This window comes from Gymnodraco acuticeps, unplaced genomic scaffold (genome assembly GCF_902827175.1).
Source record: "Gymnodraco acuticeps unplaced genomic scaffold, fGymAcu1.1, whole genome shotgun sequence".
NCBI lineage: Eukaryota > Metazoa > Chordata > Actinopteri > Perciformes > Bathydraconidae > Gymnodraco > Gymnodraco acuticeps.
Genome location: NW_022989750.1, coordinates 313,236 through 332,871, shown reverse-complemented (window position 1 = coordinate 332,871; position 19,636 = coordinate 313,236). Strand labels below are relative to the sequence as shown.

At 36.9% G+C, this 19,636-nt stretch overlaps 2 protein-coding genes across 2 annotated transcripts in view; one reads left to right on the top strand and one right to left on the bottom strand.

Moving 5' to 3' along the window:
* The first annotated feature begins 196 nt into the window (after window positions 1-196).
* Window positions 197-3,403, top strand: lsm4 (LSM4 homolog, U6 small nuclear RNA and mRNA degradation associated). The gene is made up of 5 exons (XM_034202316.1): window positions 197-327; window positions 892-933; window positions 1,155-1,253; window positions 1,775-1,958; window positions 2,548-3,403. Exons 1-5 carry the CDS (start codon window positions 325-327, stop codon window positions 2,664-2,666), a joined length of 447 nt encoding a protein of 148 aa, XP_034058207.1. The 5' UTR covers window positions 197-324; the 3' UTR covers window positions 2,667-3,403.
* Window positions 3,404-3,983: 580 nt separating this feature from the next.
* LOC117537038 (E3 ubiquitin-protein ligase rnf213-alpha-like) overlaps window positions 3,984-19,636 on the bottom strand; it is a 55,834-nt gene continuing 40,181 nt past the window's right edge. The window contains 22 exon segments of the mRNA XM_034202245.1: window positions 3,984-6,186; window positions 7,017-7,195; window positions 7,472-7,561; window positions 8,115-8,312; window positions 8,903-8,980; window positions 9,688-9,892; window positions 10,238-10,418; window positions 12,934-13,011; window positions 13,204-13,333; window positions 13,717-13,968; window positions 14,264-14,352; window positions 15,109-15,283; window positions 15,515-15,659; window positions 16,196-16,299; window positions 16,408-16,442; window positions 16,727-16,814; window positions 17,018-17,260; window positions 17,733-17,843; window positions 18,158-18,280; window positions 18,475-18,665; window positions 18,754-18,961; window positions 19,166-19,280. Of these exon segments, the coding sequence (XP_034058136.1) occupies window positions 6,021-6,186; window positions 7,017-7,195; window positions 7,472-7,561; window positions 8,115-8,312; window positions 8,903-8,980; window positions 9,688-9,892; window positions 10,238-10,418; window positions 12,934-13,011; window positions 13,204-13,333; window positions 13,717-13,968; window positions 14,264-14,352; window positions 15,109-15,283; window positions 15,515-15,659; window positions 16,196-16,299; window positions 16,408-16,442; window positions 16,727-16,814; window positions 17,018-17,260; window positions 17,733-17,843; window positions 18,158-18,280; window positions 18,475-18,665; window positions 18,754-18,961; window positions 19,166-19,280 (3,184 nt within the window). The 3' untranslated portion in view covers window positions 3,984-6,020.

Below are 19,636 nucleotides of genomic sequence, written 5' to 3'. Positions count from 1 at the left end.
GGGTCGTTTAAAAGATTACTGCAATGGGTAACACATTTTTGTATGGTTGCTCTGTCTGTCTGACTATTTCTGGAGCACACATTAAAAGGACAATCATAGACTTTTTTTCACCAACCTCAGGCACTCATTCTATATTTTGATTGCATTGCAGTGACTGCTGTTGACGGCAGAGGGCAGCATCTTATAATACAGCCGTTATCACACACCGTACCGCCGGAAATAAGGAAGAAGACGAAGAAGAACATTAGGAGGTTTTGTAAATTCGTGTCAGCGAAGGGCCTAGACAAAAAGTGAAACACAAAACAATAAAGACATACTATCACAATGGTGAGTATTTAATTTATACTGTTACGATAACACGTTAATAGCTACCTTTTTAGGTTTTCGTTGGCACGCTTGCTGCTCAGCTAACTGTTAGCAGCTCTGTAGCGCTGGGTCACACAATGCTGTGCTAGCCAAGTGAAATTAGCTTACGTTACGGAATCTAAACTAAACATAATTGACAAAGTGGCTGTTTTAAAATGCGTGCAGACTTTACATACAGCAACAGAGAAAGTTGATATTGTGCCAAAGTTGTGAGCTTGCTACTTAAAACTCGAAAAAAAGTATGTTTTTGCCTCATTGCGGTAAATATGGCGAGTTAGCGCACATGACAGTGTATGATAAACAGTGTTTAAACACTCCAGATAAATCACTGGTCGAGGATATTATAATGACGTACAATACAAAACGAATTTGTATTAATTTTCAATTTATGGCAAAGTATTATATTACAACTATTTCAAATTACAAATGTTTTAACACTGAACACTTAATACCATAAGGTAACTTATAGCTTATTTTCATGAATCTTTATCAAGGTATGATATGTGTTTTTCTGTCCTTTTCCAGCTTCCACTATCTCTGCTTAAGACTGCCCAGAACCATCCTATGGTGAGAAGACACTGAAGCCTTCATGTTATGGCTGCAGATGGGACAGCAACTTATTTCACTCTTTTATCTTTACATTACTTCATGAATTATTTGGCATGTTAACTGTGACGTAATTATAAGTTGTTTTATCCATGACTTGTGCTTTAGTATCTTTCATCCAGCCTGCAATTTGTAGCCTGGACTCTAAAACAAGTTGTGTTATATGTCCCTTCTCTCTTCAGCTGGTGGAGCTGAAAAATGGAGAGACATATAATGGTCACCTGGTCAGCTGTGACAACTGGATGAACATCAACCTGAGAGAAGTCATCTGCACCTCGAGGGTAAAGCTGAGCTCTGGTCTCACGTCTCTGCCATCACTAACACTTTAGACGCAGTGCTACTGACTGTTATAAAGCATCTCTCCTATTTAGTTTAGTTTGTTTTTTGACATGTAAACAGTTACACAAATCATTTGGGACACAAACTGAAAACAAAGAATGGCACACTCAAGGCTTGCAGCTTACATTTATTTTCTATATTAATTGCATTATTAACTGCTGATTCTTATAGGTTTATATAAAACGAGTTAAAAATGTCCATCCTAGTCTCAAGTCAAAGGTGATGCCTTTAAATGCCTTGTTTTGTCAGAACCAAAGATATTCAGTTTAGTGGAAAAAAGCAGAACATCTTAACATTAAAGTCAACTAATCCTCGCAGCTCTAAATAACTATTTAAAACAGCACAACCTTACATACAGCTCCTCTTCAGACCAAAGCTATAGACTGAAGCTGGTTGTGCATACCTTCTATACAAAGTACAATTAAGATTAGAATGCATTGACAGCCCCTCTCCACTCTAACAGGATGGAGATAAGTTCTGGAGGATGCCTGAGTGCTACATCAGAGGAAGTACCATCAAGTACCTGCGAATCCCCGATGAGATCATCGACATGGTGAAGGAGGAGGTGGTGTCGAAGGGCCGCGGACGTGGAGGCCCCCAGCAGAACAAACAGCAGGGCAAAGGAAGAGGAGGAGGAGTCGGCCGAGGTGAGTGGAACGGCTTTCTTTGTGCCTTTGGTCATAACATTGATATTGCCATGACAGTTTAAGTTTCCTAATTTCTCATAATATAAAGTCCACACACTCTCAGGAGCATCAAGTCTAGCCCTTAACATGTGTAAATAAAATCTCAGAATGCATTGTAAGGTTTAAAAGGTGAGAAATGTAATTGTATAGCAAAACCTGGCTTTAAGTTAAAGACGTGATTAATTAATTAATTTACTGAAACGTACATTTTTGTCATACTGTAACACAGATATTGTAGCATTCTCTATATTTGTCATGTACTTTAATGTTTGTTAAAGACAACATTTCCTCAAGGTAGTCTTTAACACTTATCACAGAAAAATCTAATAAAAAAACAAAGAAAAAAACCTAAAGTAAAAATAAAAAACCGGCAAACTGTCAGCTATATTAAGTAAAATGTCTAAAATCATTTTTTTTTAAAAAATGTATACCATCGTGCCGATTACCTATGAGATTCTACGTTTTATTTATTTACTGAAACGTACATTTTTGTCATACAGTAACAAAAATATTGTAGCATTCATTTGTATTTATACATGTCTCTTGTCAGGTCTGTTTGGCGGTCGTGGCAGAGGGATGTCTGGGCCGGGCCGAGGCCAGCAGCAGCAGCTGCAGCTGCAGCAGGATAAGAAACCAGGCAAACCACAGGGCATGAAGAACCAGCACTGAGTGAACATTACACCTTCAACATCCTATAATCTGAGTGATTTCTCCTTCAGTACATGAAGTTAAATGTAACTCCAATGTTTCCTTCTGCTGTGATGTTTGCCTGGACGGAGCACTGCAGAAATCACACTGAGACGTTAAGAGAAGCTGTGCGTTTGCACTGAATTTAGTTTTTTAGTATCTGCAAGTTGGTGTAACATTTTCTTTTAGTATGATCATATACCAGTGTATCAGTAAGAGCTGACTGCTTTAGTATCGTCCTTGTGTCATTACAACTTTGCAAAAACCTTTTGTGTCATCAATCACATTGTGTTATCTAAAATCAGTTTTCCTTCAGTTGTTACACTGGTAGAGGCTTTTAGTTGTCGTTTTGTCAACTTGTCTCCTCAGGTGTAATTCTCATGGCAAACAAACGGCCCAACCCCAACTTCTGTTGCACAAATTCCTTTTTTAACTTGCTCTTTACTCTTGTGTTGTTTGTGATGTTCTGTGGTTTGTCTGCGCCTATGGTCCGATCACAACAGGTGGGTCAATAGACGGGGAGAGGTATTCAGTCCCTGAGAAGTCAAACTTTTGTTAAAGCATGTGTCAGACACATTATGATCGTCCGATTTCCAGATTCACGTTTTTTTTGTCTGAAATGCATAAGTTTGGTTCATGTTGGTTGGGTTTCATTTTATTTTTGTAACAAAAAATAATGTAATTTATTTACATGAGAATAAAACAACTTTTGTTAGGCAGTCGTTTTCATTTATGGCAATGTTTTTGTCAGCTTTTTTGTGTCAGTCAAAACTATTTGGAATCAAACTAATATTTTATTGATCTTCATTCCTGTTTCTTCAATATGTTTGCAATTTTAACTGAATGGAAATTACAATAAGTGATTTCTGTCCATGCAGGTTAAGTGAACGGTAGGTTTTAAAGTAAAAAACTAGAAGCAGAACTGAATGAATTAAATAATAATTAATTCCATTTAGTATGAATTACAAATAGATCTACATGTAAAATATTCTGTATAATTGGGTAATGATCAAAGTCACAATTTAGGACTATTATGGACAGCTTTAAAGATACATGTTTAAAGTCTGGACGATTTTCTGAATCTAAGAGTAAAGCCATATCCAGGATTTCCAACATTTTGCCTGGTTTCCATCAATTTGATTTCAAACACTCGAGCGTTACGACCAGTCCTGTTTTGGGATATGTACCTAATAAAAACTAGTGACCTCACAGGTAAAGCATATTAGATAAATCAAAGACAATCAATTACTATCTACGTTTACTAAAATGTCAAAGAAATATAAAAAACAACATGCCATGGGAATTTCCTTGGTTGTACTTTATTGTACGACCGTGCAGATTATAAATGGTGGTATAAAGTAAAATAAATGTAGAGAGTAATATTAAAAAAGATAATATGAAACACTTACACACAGAATATGCTTGTCATACATCAATATTTTCCTGAGTAGATCCTGACATATTCCTCAGACAGAAATTCAATTCTTTCAATGAATTCTATTCAATTGACAGCAGAAAAGGACATTTTAAAAATCAAATTCAAAAAGTAAGGTATCATAGTCCTTCTGCACGAGTTTATTATACCAGTAGTTCTGAGATCCTGGTGGTCAAAAGTAGAGGAAAAAACATCAAAACACACAATGATGTTCAAAATGTGAAGACACGTATTTCTTCTGCACTAGTTTACAATGCAGATTAATTATGTGATTCTGGTGGTCAAGAGTGATATACTGTAATGTTAGTCCAAAAATGTAAAGAGAAATACTTCAAAACATCAAATATAACAGTTAAACTGTGCAAAAACATGCTTGCCAAAGTCATACAATAACATGTTTCTGAGTATGAACAGCTTGCTCATGATAACATTTCCTCAAGGTAGTCTTTAACATATACTTATCACAGAAAAGTCTAATAAAGAAGCGAAGAAAATAACCTAAAGTAAAAATCAAAAACAGGCAAACTGTCAGCTATATTAAGTAAATGTCTAAGAAATAATAAAAACATGTTTTATGCCACCATGCCGATTGCCTATGAGATTATGTTCGTCCAACAATGTAAAATGTGTCCTTACAAATACTCCTCAAAGTCATACATCAACATTTCCTGAGTAGATCCTGACATTCTTTCCAAGTGAAAAATGACAGTTATCCTTGAACTGATTTCAATAGATTGAAAACACAGTAAATGAACAGCTTGCTCATGATTACAGTAAAACTGTTTAAGGCAGCGTTAGGCATGCTTCCTTTTTTTTAAGAGCCTCAAGGTTTAGTTGAATTGTTTGTCTTTTATAGAAAAACCATCACAATAAAAACAAAAAAAGGCTAATTAAATAATAAATTGAAAAGGCAGAAACGGAAATATAAAAATGAAATTCAAAAAGTAAAGTATAATATTCCTTCTGCACTGGTTTATTATACCACTATGCTGATAAGATATGAGATTCTGCTGGTCAAAATAAAAATATGTGTAAAAAAATGTATAGGAAAAAAACATTAACATTTCCTCAAATCCACCAGTTGTGGTATGTTTGGTAGTCTTTGACATAATTATCACAAACAAATCTATAAAAAATACAAAGAAAACAAACTTTCAGCTATATTTACTAAAATGTCTAAGAAATGAAAAAAATGCGGAGTAGCCTATCATATATCTTTTGTACTACTTTTTTATACCACCATGTAGATTAGTTATGAGATTCTGGTGGTCAAATAAATGCTGGTCCAAAAATGTAAAAAGTATCCTGAAAAATATGAAGTGAAACAGTTACAAAGTAAATACTCAAAGTCATACATCAACATTTCCTGAGTAGATCCTGGCATTCTGTCAACTCAGACAGTTATCCTTCAAATGATTAAGATAGATTCAAAATAGATTGACAAAACATAGTAAATGAAAAGCTTTACGGCAGCATTTCATCAAGTTCAGTTTCGGTGTGCTTCATTGTTTTTAAGGGCCTCAAGGTTTAGGTTCCTTTTTTAGTCTTTCACACGTAACTTTCACATAAAAATCCATACAAACAGAAACAAAAGGCAAATAAAAAAACTATCCCATCTGTTGCAGGCATATCGTTAGCAAGATTTGATTAAAACAAATAAAATGTAAAGATTCATATTTCTTCTGCACTAATTCCTTATACCACTAGGCAGAAACGTTCTGAGATTCTGGTGGTCAATACTAAAATACATATCCTGAGAAAAGATCAAATAAAAAAAGTATGTTTAGCCTCAATGTATTTTTTAAGTTATAAAATAAAAACCAATAAAAACAAAGGAAAAAGTAAAATCAACATTTTTGGTTTTGACAATGTATGATTAACCAGATAAACTCAAATGTCTCTTAAGTCCTCCATCCCTCAGGCATCAAGTCCTGCTTGGCTGTGACGGCGTATTTCCACGTCTCCACAATCTGGGACATCATGAGATTGGCAGGAAACCTTTCCTCCACATAAGCAGGCATTTCCACTTCTTTACGGTCCATGTAGGCACACACCGTCTCTTTAACACTATACAAAAGGAAAAGGTTTGTGTGATGATAAGGACCCTGTTAACTTACAGAAACAAAAATGTTCAGTGCCAATATCAGGGTGGTTTTTTCAAAGTGATTATTTTATGCTTTCATTTACATTTACTGTTGACTGGCCAAGGCTGTGAACGCCAACCACGCAGCACATGTTTTTACTTCTCTCTTTAGGACAAGGCTGTTCAAGTTTGTAAACATTAATTGAACCAAAACGATGTGAATTAATTAAGCAAGTTCAAAATATATATTTGTTTCCCTATTAAGGGACTACTACATTCTGAGGGCTTATTTCTTTTTTAAATGTAATATTTTTACTAGGTTAATTGTGCCAGTAGGGTACATCAGTACAACACAGGCCAGTTGAGGATATCTTTAATACCTAAACCAAGGATACATCTACTCAAACACTACTGTATTTAACAAAGCGTGATAGTAATGGACTCTTGATTAATGAATTCAACAAATACCACAGTCATTATCAAGAAAGCATTAAGATAACTTTAATTTGAAGAATTGAATGTAGACATTGTCATATATGTAGGAAGGGGCAATGCACAATCTAGAGATATGTGTCAACATTTCTTTTGAATTGATTGACATTTTCAAGCATAAGATCCCATGTTTTTTAAAGCTGCATTATTCTAAATATTGACATATTTGAAATGTATCTTGCACAAGATCTACGTTGGGATGAAAAGTGAATTCAAACGATGTTTGGCTGCATAATATTTGTCAGAACTGACCATAATATTTTCAGGGATATTGGGAGGAACAGTTGCATTAACAACTACATATGTAGTTTATCAGGATTACCTCCAGGCTGGTTTGAAGTCACCGATGGCCCTTGGCCGGCCCAGATTCAGCAGGAGGAACTCGTGCATCTCAAGAAGCCATCGGTCCACATTTCCTCTGGACACGAAGCCTTTCAGCTCAGTCTTGTTTTCCTCTGTCAGCGGCATCAGGTACTCTGACGGATACCCCGAAAAGGGCTCCTTTTTATAGAAACATGGGGTGAGGTATTTTGTTTGTGTTAAATTACACTGTATATTCTGAGTGAAATATCTTGTTTGAAGTACACTCTGAAATTAGCCCAAAAATAAATAGTATTCTTTGATAAACAGGCGTAGTGGACTGCAATATTTATAAATGGAACATAATGGCAAAAGACATGAAGCTAGTGCCCAGGTTTTCTTTTTAGTGATTTTCTATTCAGTGCTCTTATTTGATCCTTAACCCAGCCCCATAAACGCAACAAGATTAACACTTACCCTTTTGAGACGCAGCATGTTTTCCGATCTGAGGGAGGAGAGGAGTTGCCACAGAGAAACACAGTGTCTGAGATTGCATCTGCCCAGAGCCTGAAGAAATAACACAGCACAGTTAAGAGGCTGTCTTATACACTTTGAAAGCACACAATGAATCTTTATACATCTTTTTTTCTTTTTACTTAATCTATAGTTTTCTTGTGTTTTTAGGTTTTGGCAATGTATTTAGGATAAGACACGTTTTTTAGAAGCTCTATATTCAATGTTTACCTTATTTCCACTTTATTTGGATGATTGATATTATTTAATAAATATTTTCTTTAATGTTTCAAATGTCAGTTTTTCTTGTGTAGATTATTAAGGTTAGTGAAATGATAAATTATTCAGTAAAGTGGCATGTTAAGTTTGTTTTGAGAGCTGTTTTGTCCAACAACCCCGAAAAGTATGCATTAATGGTGACTTTTACACATTTTGAAGTCAGTCTTAAAACAATAGTTGTGAACCAAATGAACACTGAAGCAAAGCATCCTATTTATGTGCTTAGAATGGAAGTGATTGTCGCCCAATTTGTACTGACATAAAGTAACCTTTCTTAAGCTAAGGGAAACCTTAACTATCGCTCCAGAAATAGAGGCTGCATATGCACCTGCAATATGTGTTTATCGATGCGTTGAACCATCTTCAAGATATCCTGGAGGTAAGTGACCAGTGACATCATGGGGTCCCCACCAGTCATTGAGAGGAAACCCAGGAGCAGCTCAGCGATCTTGAGTGCCTCACACACCTCACTGTAGGAGTCCAGCTCTCTGGACAATGCGTTCCGAGTCAGAGAGGACAGAGTGGCCTGAAAGATAACAGCGTATGAATAGAGCCTGAAGCCATAATCTACTGCAAATATATGTTTTCTGTATTTATATGTTGAACTTTCAAATGTCATGGTGAGAATTAACTAAATGTTTAAATATCTACCTAAGAATGACCTCCAAGATATAATACCGACTATATATTATAAGCTATAATAAAAAGGTTAAAGTAGCACTTTAAAGGAATGTAATTATCTGTGTTTGTCTTATATTAATTAATTTTACAGTGAAATTTTAAAGAAAATGAATCAGCAGAAATTGTAAACGATTAACACTTAAATAACGAGATATATCAATGAACTATAACAAAAATAATCTTTAGTTTCAGATTGTACCATTGAGATGATTTGCCTTCCTTCTGTTTATATCATTGCGAATTGGATATCTACAATTTCCTTTATTTTTTATATATATTTTTTTATTTATTATTATTTTCTGATGCTTAATGAGAAAACTAAATCATCAATCAATTGTTAATGTAAACATTTTTACATCATTAAAAAGCCTTTTCTTAAATGCATGTAAAAGAAACGTGTGATTTTATTAGGTGACCTAATATATAACTTAATACCTGATGTACTTTTCCTTTAACAGTCTTGAACATGGTTTCATAGTCTCTCTCTTGTGTGTTGATCAGAGTCGGAACTCCCTAGAATAAAGCATACAAATACAATTAGTTTAGTGAAGCAGGGATTTGATACTGTAAAATAAGTCAGGCAACACAGAGCACATAATAACGGAACAGTTAAATACAATGTCACAATCTGCTTGGTGAACATGTCTTACTGTGTTGTAAGCCACAAAAATAGTTATGAATGAGATTTGCTTAGCCATGAGTAAAACATAATATGACAGCCTATAACAAACCAAGTCAAAATAATGTGTCTCCTGTCAAAGGGTCTGTATTGGTTTGGCTTTTGCGAGGCATGCTGTGGTCTGTTCCTCCTAGACTGTAAAGGGCTAGTTAAGCTTGTGTGTCCATTTATAGTTTTTTTAGAGATGCACCAATTGCAATTATTGATTTTTCAAAAAGTCGATTTTTCGATTCTGATCTCAAACCTTATAATTGGTAGCATACAAACACAGGGTAAGTGTTTTTTACTTGAAATAACAGAGGTGAATAATAAATGGATTCAGTGAGGACAGAGAGCGTCCAATGTTACACGATGTGTTATGATAGTCTGTGTTCAAAATCATGTGTCAACCATATGAACATTTGAGCAGAAAACATTATGATTTACTATATGGGGCAGAACGTCCAGCCACACGTCATGGCTGATGTTAGCTGACAACCCGCCAGTTTTGACCAGTGCATCTCTATTTGCCCTGACTGTGCCCTAAGCTGTGTGAACTCACTGTGCGGGTGATGAGGGGTTTTCCCTGCAGGAAGCGGGTGATGATCTGCTGCTGGATCATGGGCAGGTCATATTGTGTTATTGTCTCATGTCCACATTCCAAGCTGTACTGGCAGTTGGATAACACCAGAGGAAGTAGGTCCTTCTCAAGCTCATAGCTGATCACATGCTGCTCCCTTAGCTCTGCCACACTCACTCTGTAACTGCTGGGTGACAAAAACATCACAAAACAAATATCATTGCATGCATTTATTTGAAGATAATATTTTCCAAAGTGTAGTCCACTAGTAGACAAAAAGTGCACTCAACAATGTTTGAGGATCATTAAGGTGTATTTTGTCACCCATATAGCTATTTAATGGCCCGTATGTACAGGAAAACTACTTTGAGCAAGTAAAACCTCTTTTAATGTTCATATGGGCGCCTGAATATTGTTTAGAGTAAGAAACGTATCCTTTAAAGTACAATGACAAACTTTATGGTTAAGAAATAACACTCTGAATGAAAACGTTATATTTAATATATTTTGTAGCTCCATTTAGGTTTTGTACCTGCTGTCCTCCCCGGTCAGACTATCCACAGCGTTCACCAGCTCATTGTGTAGCGCCACCAGGTAGCTGACCAGACCGGTGGCACACAGACCTGGTCCCTGCCGCCGGGGCAAGAGGTACTGCAAGTCGCTGTCCAGGTTCAAATCTTGGCTGCAAAATTCATCTGGGATCTTCAACTCACCTGTAAGTTTGAAAGAAGATATACATGATTGATTATATCTTACTAAACAATGTGCAATTATGTGGTCGATGCAATATTTCATTCACATGGTTCAATCAATCACTGCTGCCCTAAATAAATATGTTTTATTTTTGGCCACTGATAGCTGAGCTCTCTTCCTAAAACAGCTATTTGAAATCAATGTTTGTTGCGTGTGAGAAGAATCACAATGCTGAATGTTAACTCTTCTTTTATGAATAGAGCAATCTCAATGTTGAGTATCAAAGTTCTTATATTGTAGTAGAAGTACTTCATTACAGTGTAAATGCAAACAACATAACAAAGTAGTGTGCTTAATAGACATGTGGAACAATCGCAATTGCATTGCTTTGGTTGCAAATGCACTATTGAGTTACATTTAATCAAATCAAATCAAGTTTTATTTATATAGCACATTTATAAACGATTTTTGGTCGAGCCAAAGTGCTGTACATAAAATAAAAATAGCCTACAGTAGAGACACTTTACAGCAAATACAACAACACAGATTGTTCAGAATATCAGTATGAGAAAAACGACACCCTCTATCCTTAGATTTAAAATGTAAACTAAACTTAGAGCAGGCGGCAACAACATTAGAAAAAGAAGATTAGGAGAGTATATGAGCGAAAATTCTGAGGTAAATATTTGATTGATTGTTCAATTATGTGTAAAGAAATATTGGAAAGGGAAACTGAATATTGAAGATATGTTCAATACTTGTTCTCCACACGTGTGAGTAACTTCCACTCCCTTGTTGACAATCAACTAATTGAGGCTGTGATTCATGCCCGGCGCCGTGGGAGGGCCAGGCCCTCCCATTTGACATTCCTGCCCTCCCCCAATAAACACGTTGTTTATTATTTATAAAAATTAAAAAATATATATATTTTATTTTTTAAATTATAAATAAACTGTGAACTTTTATGCTACGATGTATGTGATGTCAGAACAACAACAAAAAAATCGCAGGCTACGTCAAATAAATGCATGTGTCTGTTGTGATTCGTCCCCATTTAGACCAATCACAGCGTCACACTCTGCCGCATATTCTGGATTTGTTTATTGTGCATTCTGTAGACTCCCATTTCTGTTTGAATTACAAAATGGACATCAAAAATTGGCTTAAAAGGTCTAAGGATTTATTAAAACGAAATAGCGATGAAAGAACTGCAGCCGCTGCTGGCGACCCTGCACCTGCCGTTGAAGCAGCACGCCTTAATGTCACAAGCTTGACCTCGGCAAACCCCGGGACTGAGTTAGCGATGATCTTGGGGTTAATAAACCCAATCAGGTGAAGCTGGATCGTTATCCAGGGAGATTGTTTTCAGGAAAGAAGCGCACTTTTGTCGCTGCATGGTAGCTACAACAACAGACCGGCTTGAATATTCGTTAAAAGCAGACGCAGCCTATTGTTTCCCCTGTAGACAGTTTAAAGTAAATAGCCTACGTCTTCATCTGATGCGGCTTTTACTGTCAAAGGTTTTTGCCACTGGAAACACGCATTACAGACTGATAAAGGACTGCTAATGCATGCCGCATCAAAAGAACACATTTCATGTGAGAGTTTGTGGAGAGAGAGACAGATACGAGAGGAAACAAATAAGGAAATGAGTACTTTGGTGCGCACAGATCAGCTGGCACGGAGCCGTTATTACGTGTCAGCTGTCGTTGATATTATAGCTTTTTTAGCTGTCAACCAACTCCCTCTCAGAGGTGACTCGATTCACTCCACAGCATGTCCGAGTGCAGTGCATAGGAAAATAAACCATGCCCAAGGCGGGCTAAACAGTTCATCGTCTCCGTCTCTACTATTTCTCTCGGAGTGCAGCGACGAGGAAGCTGCCATCCGTAACCAGTGTGCCTTGCTCGTGATTTACCAGTGTTTGTGCTGCCACGCACACAATGTTTCAAAGTGGTTGCTATGTTGCCCTTTATTTGTGTATGTTTGCGATAAGTGTGCGTCTTTACGCAATGCTGTTGGCCTTGCTGTTTGATATAGGCTATATTGTGCCGCAGAACCGCAGCACGTGACGGTTTTGTGTGCCCTCCCATGAAAATCCAATGCCCTCCCTTTAGATTTGTTCTGGCGCCGGGTCTGCTGTGATTGTATCAGCTGGCATGATATAAGAGTCCTTAGGACGATGTTTTTGTGTTCTTCGGTTTGAAGCCACACGGTGTTTTTAATGCTGCGCTGCACGGAGTGACAGTAAAGTTAAGTTATTATTTATTTGTGAAAAGAAGATAAACATAACTAAAGAAGTATGACAGAGCAAAGGAAAATAAAAGTGACGAAACAAACAAAATATGTGACCTCTGTCTGATGTGTGAGCGCGTCGGCCCAAGTGTATACCAAAGGATAGGAAGGAACAAATACGATGTTAGAAAAAATGGCTATTTTGGAGAGGACATAACATTTCTTTAAATGCACCCAGTGGAAATGCTTCCATCAGAAATCTATTAGGGACACCATCAGGAGGATGAGTGCGTTACTTACTGCTGGTTACAGACACTCTGAGCAGATTCCATGTCTTCAGAAAGATGTTAATGTGTTTCTCATACCACGTCTTCATTTCTGAAAAAAATATGTTGAAAATATAAAGATAGTAAAACAATATATGGATGGAGGAAAAGAAAAAATTAATTGTGTGAAATGTCACTTTGACATTTGTTGTTTTCTGGCCCACTAAGCCTCCCCCTCAACTGAGAGTCGGTCCAACAAACAAGACTTGAGTCTTGACATAGCTCAGGTAAATATAAGTTGTACCTGTTTGCTTCTCAATGAACTCTCCAACGGAGCCCACTATCTGGTCAGTTGCGTTCTGGAACATTCTCACCAAGCGTTTTTGCAGGATTACGATGTCTGGAAGGAGCTTAATCTGCCGAAATTCTTTCTCCTGAAGAAACCCCAAAGCAAATTAAACAACTCCCCCATGGCAAATGGATACTTTAAAACTATAAAACATATTTTGGGCATTGTTTACATTCTGTCTCAAGTTTGCATAAATGAAATGTCAAGGAGAGTCCAACATGTGAAGAGTTCATCCTTTTAATGTTCACTCTTAAAAAAATCAACCCACTCATTTAATTCGATTTTAATGTTGTGTAAAAGCGGAAACTTTATATTTCTAATTCAATGTGAAAAACATATCCAACATCATCCCTTGGAAATGAATATCAACACATGTTTTAATAGTGTTTGCTTTGGATCAAACTGTTTGATAGAGAGGTAATTTCAAAGCCATTTTGTCATAAATCTTTACATCGCAAAGACGTTCACCTTCTGCAGGAACCTCCAGAGTAGCGGAAGTTCCTCCTTTTGATCATTCTGCTCCACGATGTGTGTTAGGCTGAGCAACGAGAGCCTCTCCCTGCAGCTCCACACCGCTGAGCTGTGGACCTGAGACCCCTGCGGTAGCGACGTCAGGAAAGTACAATCATCACCGAAGTTTGCCCTCATGATGAAGTTGGAGGATACACGGGAGTCGGTTCTAATGCTGCCCTTGGCTTCTTGTAGGAGTCGATCAAGATCCTTGACACAAAATATTTATGGTAGTTGAGATAGAGTTTACTGCAGCAATGGAAACATTTGTATGAAGCAAGAAAACAACCAAAACATCAGCATGTTGAATACATATCAGAATATTAAGAGAAGCAGTTTAAAATTAAACATAATGAGTGTATTATTATAAAAACATTACTCACATAATAACATTCATGACTAGACTACATATGAGTCTAACTGCCTATTTTCAATTTATAAAAACCTTAATCGTCACTCTTAAGTTGAAAAGAAGAATCTACTGGAAAAAGGTAAAAGGTGTTACCCTCAACAGTGGTGTCATAATATCAGCAGCCACAGTAGTCTCCCAGATGTTTCTGGATGCTTTGGTTGTTAGGTTAGGATCAATTCCAGCTAGTCAAAGTCAAACAAAAGGCATTATGTAAAATCAAGCATGCATTTTGTTCTCTACAGCTTAAAATACTTAAATATATAAACAGAAACATTCATAAATAGTACGCTCCTTTCATACAAATACAGTTTTCTCTGTGTATCTTACAGATTTAGTCAATGTAAGACCATATTTTTGTTTCTATATTTCTGAATTGTATCAGAATTTGGGATGGGTTCTTTCATCCCCCATGAATACAAGAAGTCATAATGTCTAAGCCTAAAAAAATTCAACCTGCAATTTTTTATTTTCTTTTTATGACAAAAGACATTATGACTATTTCACAAAATACATTTGAGATTTTTCTCTACTTTTAGACATGATGATTGTTTTGATAGAGGTGCAGGACTTATATTGCAGAGAAAAACAAGGCTGCAGTGAATCAAGTGTGACAGGAGCAGAACATGCCCTGAAACTGTGATATTAAGCAGCCTTATCAAACATTATGTTCAGTCAGTGACTGACTGTGGAGTGCTTGGGGCAGCAGTGGCTCAGTCTGTAGGGACTTGGCCTCGTAACTGCGAGTGTGGAACTGGTGTCAGTTCACCTCCTGAGCACTGCAGAGGTGAGTACTCGTTGAGTATGGCAACTACTCCCTGGTACCATGTGTTTGTATATACCTGTATAGCAATGAGTATGTGTACTGTGTACTGTACTTTGTGTGAATTCAAAACAGAATTTCCCCTTTGGGGATTAATAAAGGTTAATCTTAATCTTACATAGACTGGGCTGTACTAGGTCTTGCAGAGATCTGATCACCAAGTGGACAGTTGTAACCATGTCGTCAGCTCCTCTTCCAAGAGCCTGTGAAAGCTGATCCAGATCCTTTATTATGTGAAGACTGAGAAACATACAAACATCCTCCACTGGTGGCTGGATGATGCGCTGGACAAACTAAAATAACAGAGAGTGGACATGTGGTAGTCAGATTTAAAAGAACAGGCAAATTAGTAGTGTTTTATATCTATTTTGCAGAGATCGCTATTTGGATATCATTTGTGTATATCCTAGCTACTGTACAGACAATATCAACTCTGAAATATCGTGCTAACTATTCAACAAATTACCCAACAGTGCACAATTGCATTTCACTATAATTGACATCTTATTTTTAGAGCAACTCACCTGGGACTTCTCTGAGGTCCCAAGCAACATGGCCAGATGTGTAACCAGCCTAATCAGCGTAAATGGACTCAGAGACATGTTTTTAGTGTCTGTGTTGTTTCCCTGCTCAGGGTCTCCTAGGATGTGGCCAGGCCTTGTGCGATCCCTAGAACAACAAATTACAGCATTGGTCAGTCAGTTAGTATGCCCGGGGGAGTTGTTTACATCTGCACAGCAGAAGTCTACATGACATTTGGTATTACAACTATTTAATAAATGGCTTGAACATAGTCACATATGATTACTCTAGTGTTGCTTCTCTCAATTGAATGACAATCTTAAACAGACTCTAAATATCTCAGTTAGGAGTTTGAATTCTGGAGAAATAGTTGCAACTTCAGTATTTCACATAAATCAATGGCAGTATAATAGACATTGTTCTACAAAAGGACCATAAATATGAAAATAGTGTACAAAAGTCGCTTTGGGGATGTCATTTATCTAGTGTTTACCAAAATGTTCCACTTCAATTTAATTACATTTGCATGTATTTTGCCAATACATTGACAACTATATTCCCAAACTGAAAGAGTATCTTTGTGTCCTTGCTTTTTTTCTGCCAACAAATATCGTTATACATTAGTTTAGAATGATCCCTCCCTATATTATTTTCACCCTACTATTCTGTTTTATAACACTCACTGCTGTAGATTAATCGGTTTGAATCCTTGCAAGGGATGATGGTGCTCCCCTCCAACCTCCTGTCCACACTCCAAACATCGGCCTCTCTGCATGGGCAGGCCGCACTGCAGGAAACATATAAGGTCAAATATGTGTTCCTATCTACTGTATGCATTTATTTCTTCACAAAGATGTGAAGTTAAGTTTACAGGAAGTGCATTCAAAAACCTTACCTCGTCAACAAAGCATGGGTGATTATTTGGACACACTGAAAAACAATTAAACAGTTAAAATATGCTTAAATCATCTGTATAACTGGAACAGAAGATAAAGTAAACAAACAATCAGTAGGTGGGTTTATGTGACTCCATTAGCATTAACTATGATGGTGCAAACCAAGAGCAGTACAGAATACCTTAAGATATTTAGACATCTTTAATAGAAAATCTTATTTTGAGAAATTATTTTACAAACCAAGATACAAATATCCAAAAAATGATGCAAAAAATACAATTTGAAATGTTGGTTGAATTATGAATGAATCACACTTACCATACCAAGTGAGCTGCCCATAGTCTTGTTGTATGGCTGCCTGGGCAACAGCTAACATATCATCAGGCATTGTAGGTATAAACGCTGCCTGTTAAAGCAAATAAAGATAAATTGTTAAAGATGGCTTGAAATAAATATTTTTAAGTTTTTCGTTAAACAGTTGGATTTAGATTTTTTTATTCCAATGTATCAGGTAAGTATTAATGGATTTACAGAACTTTTAAAATGTATTCTTCAAAGTTGTAAAATGTACTTTTAATGATCGAGAAAGGGCAGATATGACACGTTTACCTGCATATTTTCAGGAGACAGACCAAGTTGCTTGAGTGGCATCACCAGTAGATGAGTTCCAGTGAGCAGCACAGCTGCCAGGTGGATGTTTAGCTCGATAATAGTGTTGTCCACAATAGTAAGGTCATGGGTTATGGCCAGGGATCCTAACCTGTTGTGAACCAAGGCTGAGGCAAGATCCCTTACTTCTTTTTGATATAGATACCTTGAGCCCTGGATGAGGTCTGCAAATGCATGGCAAATCTATGGGGAAGATATAAGACGATAGACAGTGGCAATTAGAATTTTTTTCTAAAGCACCATTATAAACCACATTATCAGCTAAGGGTAGCTGATCAATAGCACTAATCAACAAAAAGTCCCCAAAAAATGTAATCAAGACAATGTTCATTTCTGTATCACAGAGAAACAGATATTCCATTGTTTTACTTCTCGATTTGTATATGTTTTCATTATTTAGAAATCCACTGATATTCCACATTATAATGAGTGTTTTTGTCACAAGGAGTACTCATCAGCTTGTGAAAACTGTTGTATATCTGATGTCTCTGGAGTTTAAACTGCTGGAGATGGGATCAGGGATCTTAGGCTGTATTACAGAAAACCCATTTCTCTAACTTGATCATATTCTCCTGATGTGCAGGCATCAGTTTTGGCTGCTTCCTATTGTTTGCTAAAGGGTTGATGTTTAAAATAATATTCAATTTCTTCATACCTCAGAGGATGGATGAAGGCTAGTATTTGCAGATCTGTACAAAGTAGTAACCTCTCGAAAAAGAGCCAGGAGAATGAACATTGTTCGCTTTCTTGGTGGAGCGGTGCATTTCTAAAACAATGGATGACAAACAAAAAGTATTAGTCAGCAGCTTCTATTCAGACCGAATGAATGTTTGGTCCCAGTATATGGAAATTAAAATGAAAGCATAATAATTTGTTTGCCAGTTTTTAAAATATATAAATCTATATACTTGACCTTCTATGTATCTGTTGATTTTCCTTTTTTTTAATGTAGTGTGTCAATTATAATTATTCAGTCAATTGCATTGAACATTAAGTCACTCAATTTAGTTCAAGCGGAAGAAGATGGATGGAATTTAGTTCAAGTCAACATTCAAGTACAAACTGAAAAGTTTAAAATACCTCGCAGACGTCTTCTATCTGCTCGACATTACAGTCCACTACTGCCTTGGCCACTGCATCCCTTATAGTCTTGTATTCCTCCCCATACACAAGATACTGATCCATCTGGCCTTCATCTACATTCTGGTCACACGAGTTAGAAGAGCAAAACAAACAAATTCAACCATATGAATGAATATTTTGTGGATTTTGAGATTTCCTGCTTGCATATTTATGTAAATGAAACCTGAATATGCATAAAATGCCTGCATCATGCGATAATTGTGAACAGTATACATACATTTTTGTATTAACATAGCAATTTAATGGTGTTGTACCTGCTGATGGATATCGTTAGGGAAAAGCCAGCTAAAGCCCGGTTGTTTGACAAGAGTCTGGACGGACTCCACACCCTGCCATTCACTGAGTTTGCGGATCAGGTAAATGCGGTACCAATCATTCCCACTGTCCTCACAGACTTTAATCACCATTTTCAGGAAATCTTCTGATCCATCTGGGAGTTTTCTCTCTGCAACAGCAACATAGTCCAACATTTTATTATGTATTTATTTGTTAAACCAATTTAAACTGCCGGCAGAAATGTTTCTATCTCTTACCACACAGATCGTCACTGATGAGCTGGGCAGCCATGGTGAGCGAAAGACGCAATCGTGCAATGTGCTGCAGATGTTGAATAGACACTGTTGCTGGAACAGAGTTGACTTCAGTCAAAAAGAAGTGTAGGAATTGTGTTTCATCATTGTAAAATGGCTTCACTTCTAAATCTGCGTAGCCTTCCAGAGGCATCTTCTCCCACATGGAGTCCTACAAAAACAAAAAAAGTAAAAGGAGCATGAGTTAAATAAATATTGGTTGTGAAATGTGAAAATGACTTTTTGGAGCTAAAACTTACTATAGACTCTCACAGCTAGTCTTATCATGCTTCGTGGTAAACCAATTTATTTGTGAAGCATTTTGAAATGTTATGAAATATTAAATGACATTTTAAATATTTAAAATATGTTTTACCTCCAAGCAGTTTATGTACAAAGCATACAGCTCTGCTTTATCATCCTCATGGACAAATCTGCTTTCTTCAACAGATGACAAATGCTGCTGCAAATATTCCTGGACTTCGTCGAAGCTGAAACACAGTTAGGTTTATCATATGTTTTGTAAAATGCAGAAGTTCTTTGCAAGGTGAAAATAAATCAATATTCGATTGCAATTCAAGTGTCAAGTGGAGAAAAATGTATTCCTCAACCTAATTTTGGCTCTGTTTTCAGGCTTTAGAAAATCTAATCTTTGGTGGGTGTGTGGTGGGAAATTATCTCAAAGAGTGCAGTGCTCTTGAATGCAGCTCAAGGCCTGACTCCTCCCCCAACCACTCCCCCCATTAGGGCTGGCAATCAGAATCAGAACACCTTTATTAGTCCCACAGAGGGGACATTTACAAGGCACCTGTTGGCCCTGTCTGTCATGGTTGGTGGTACAGGTAGG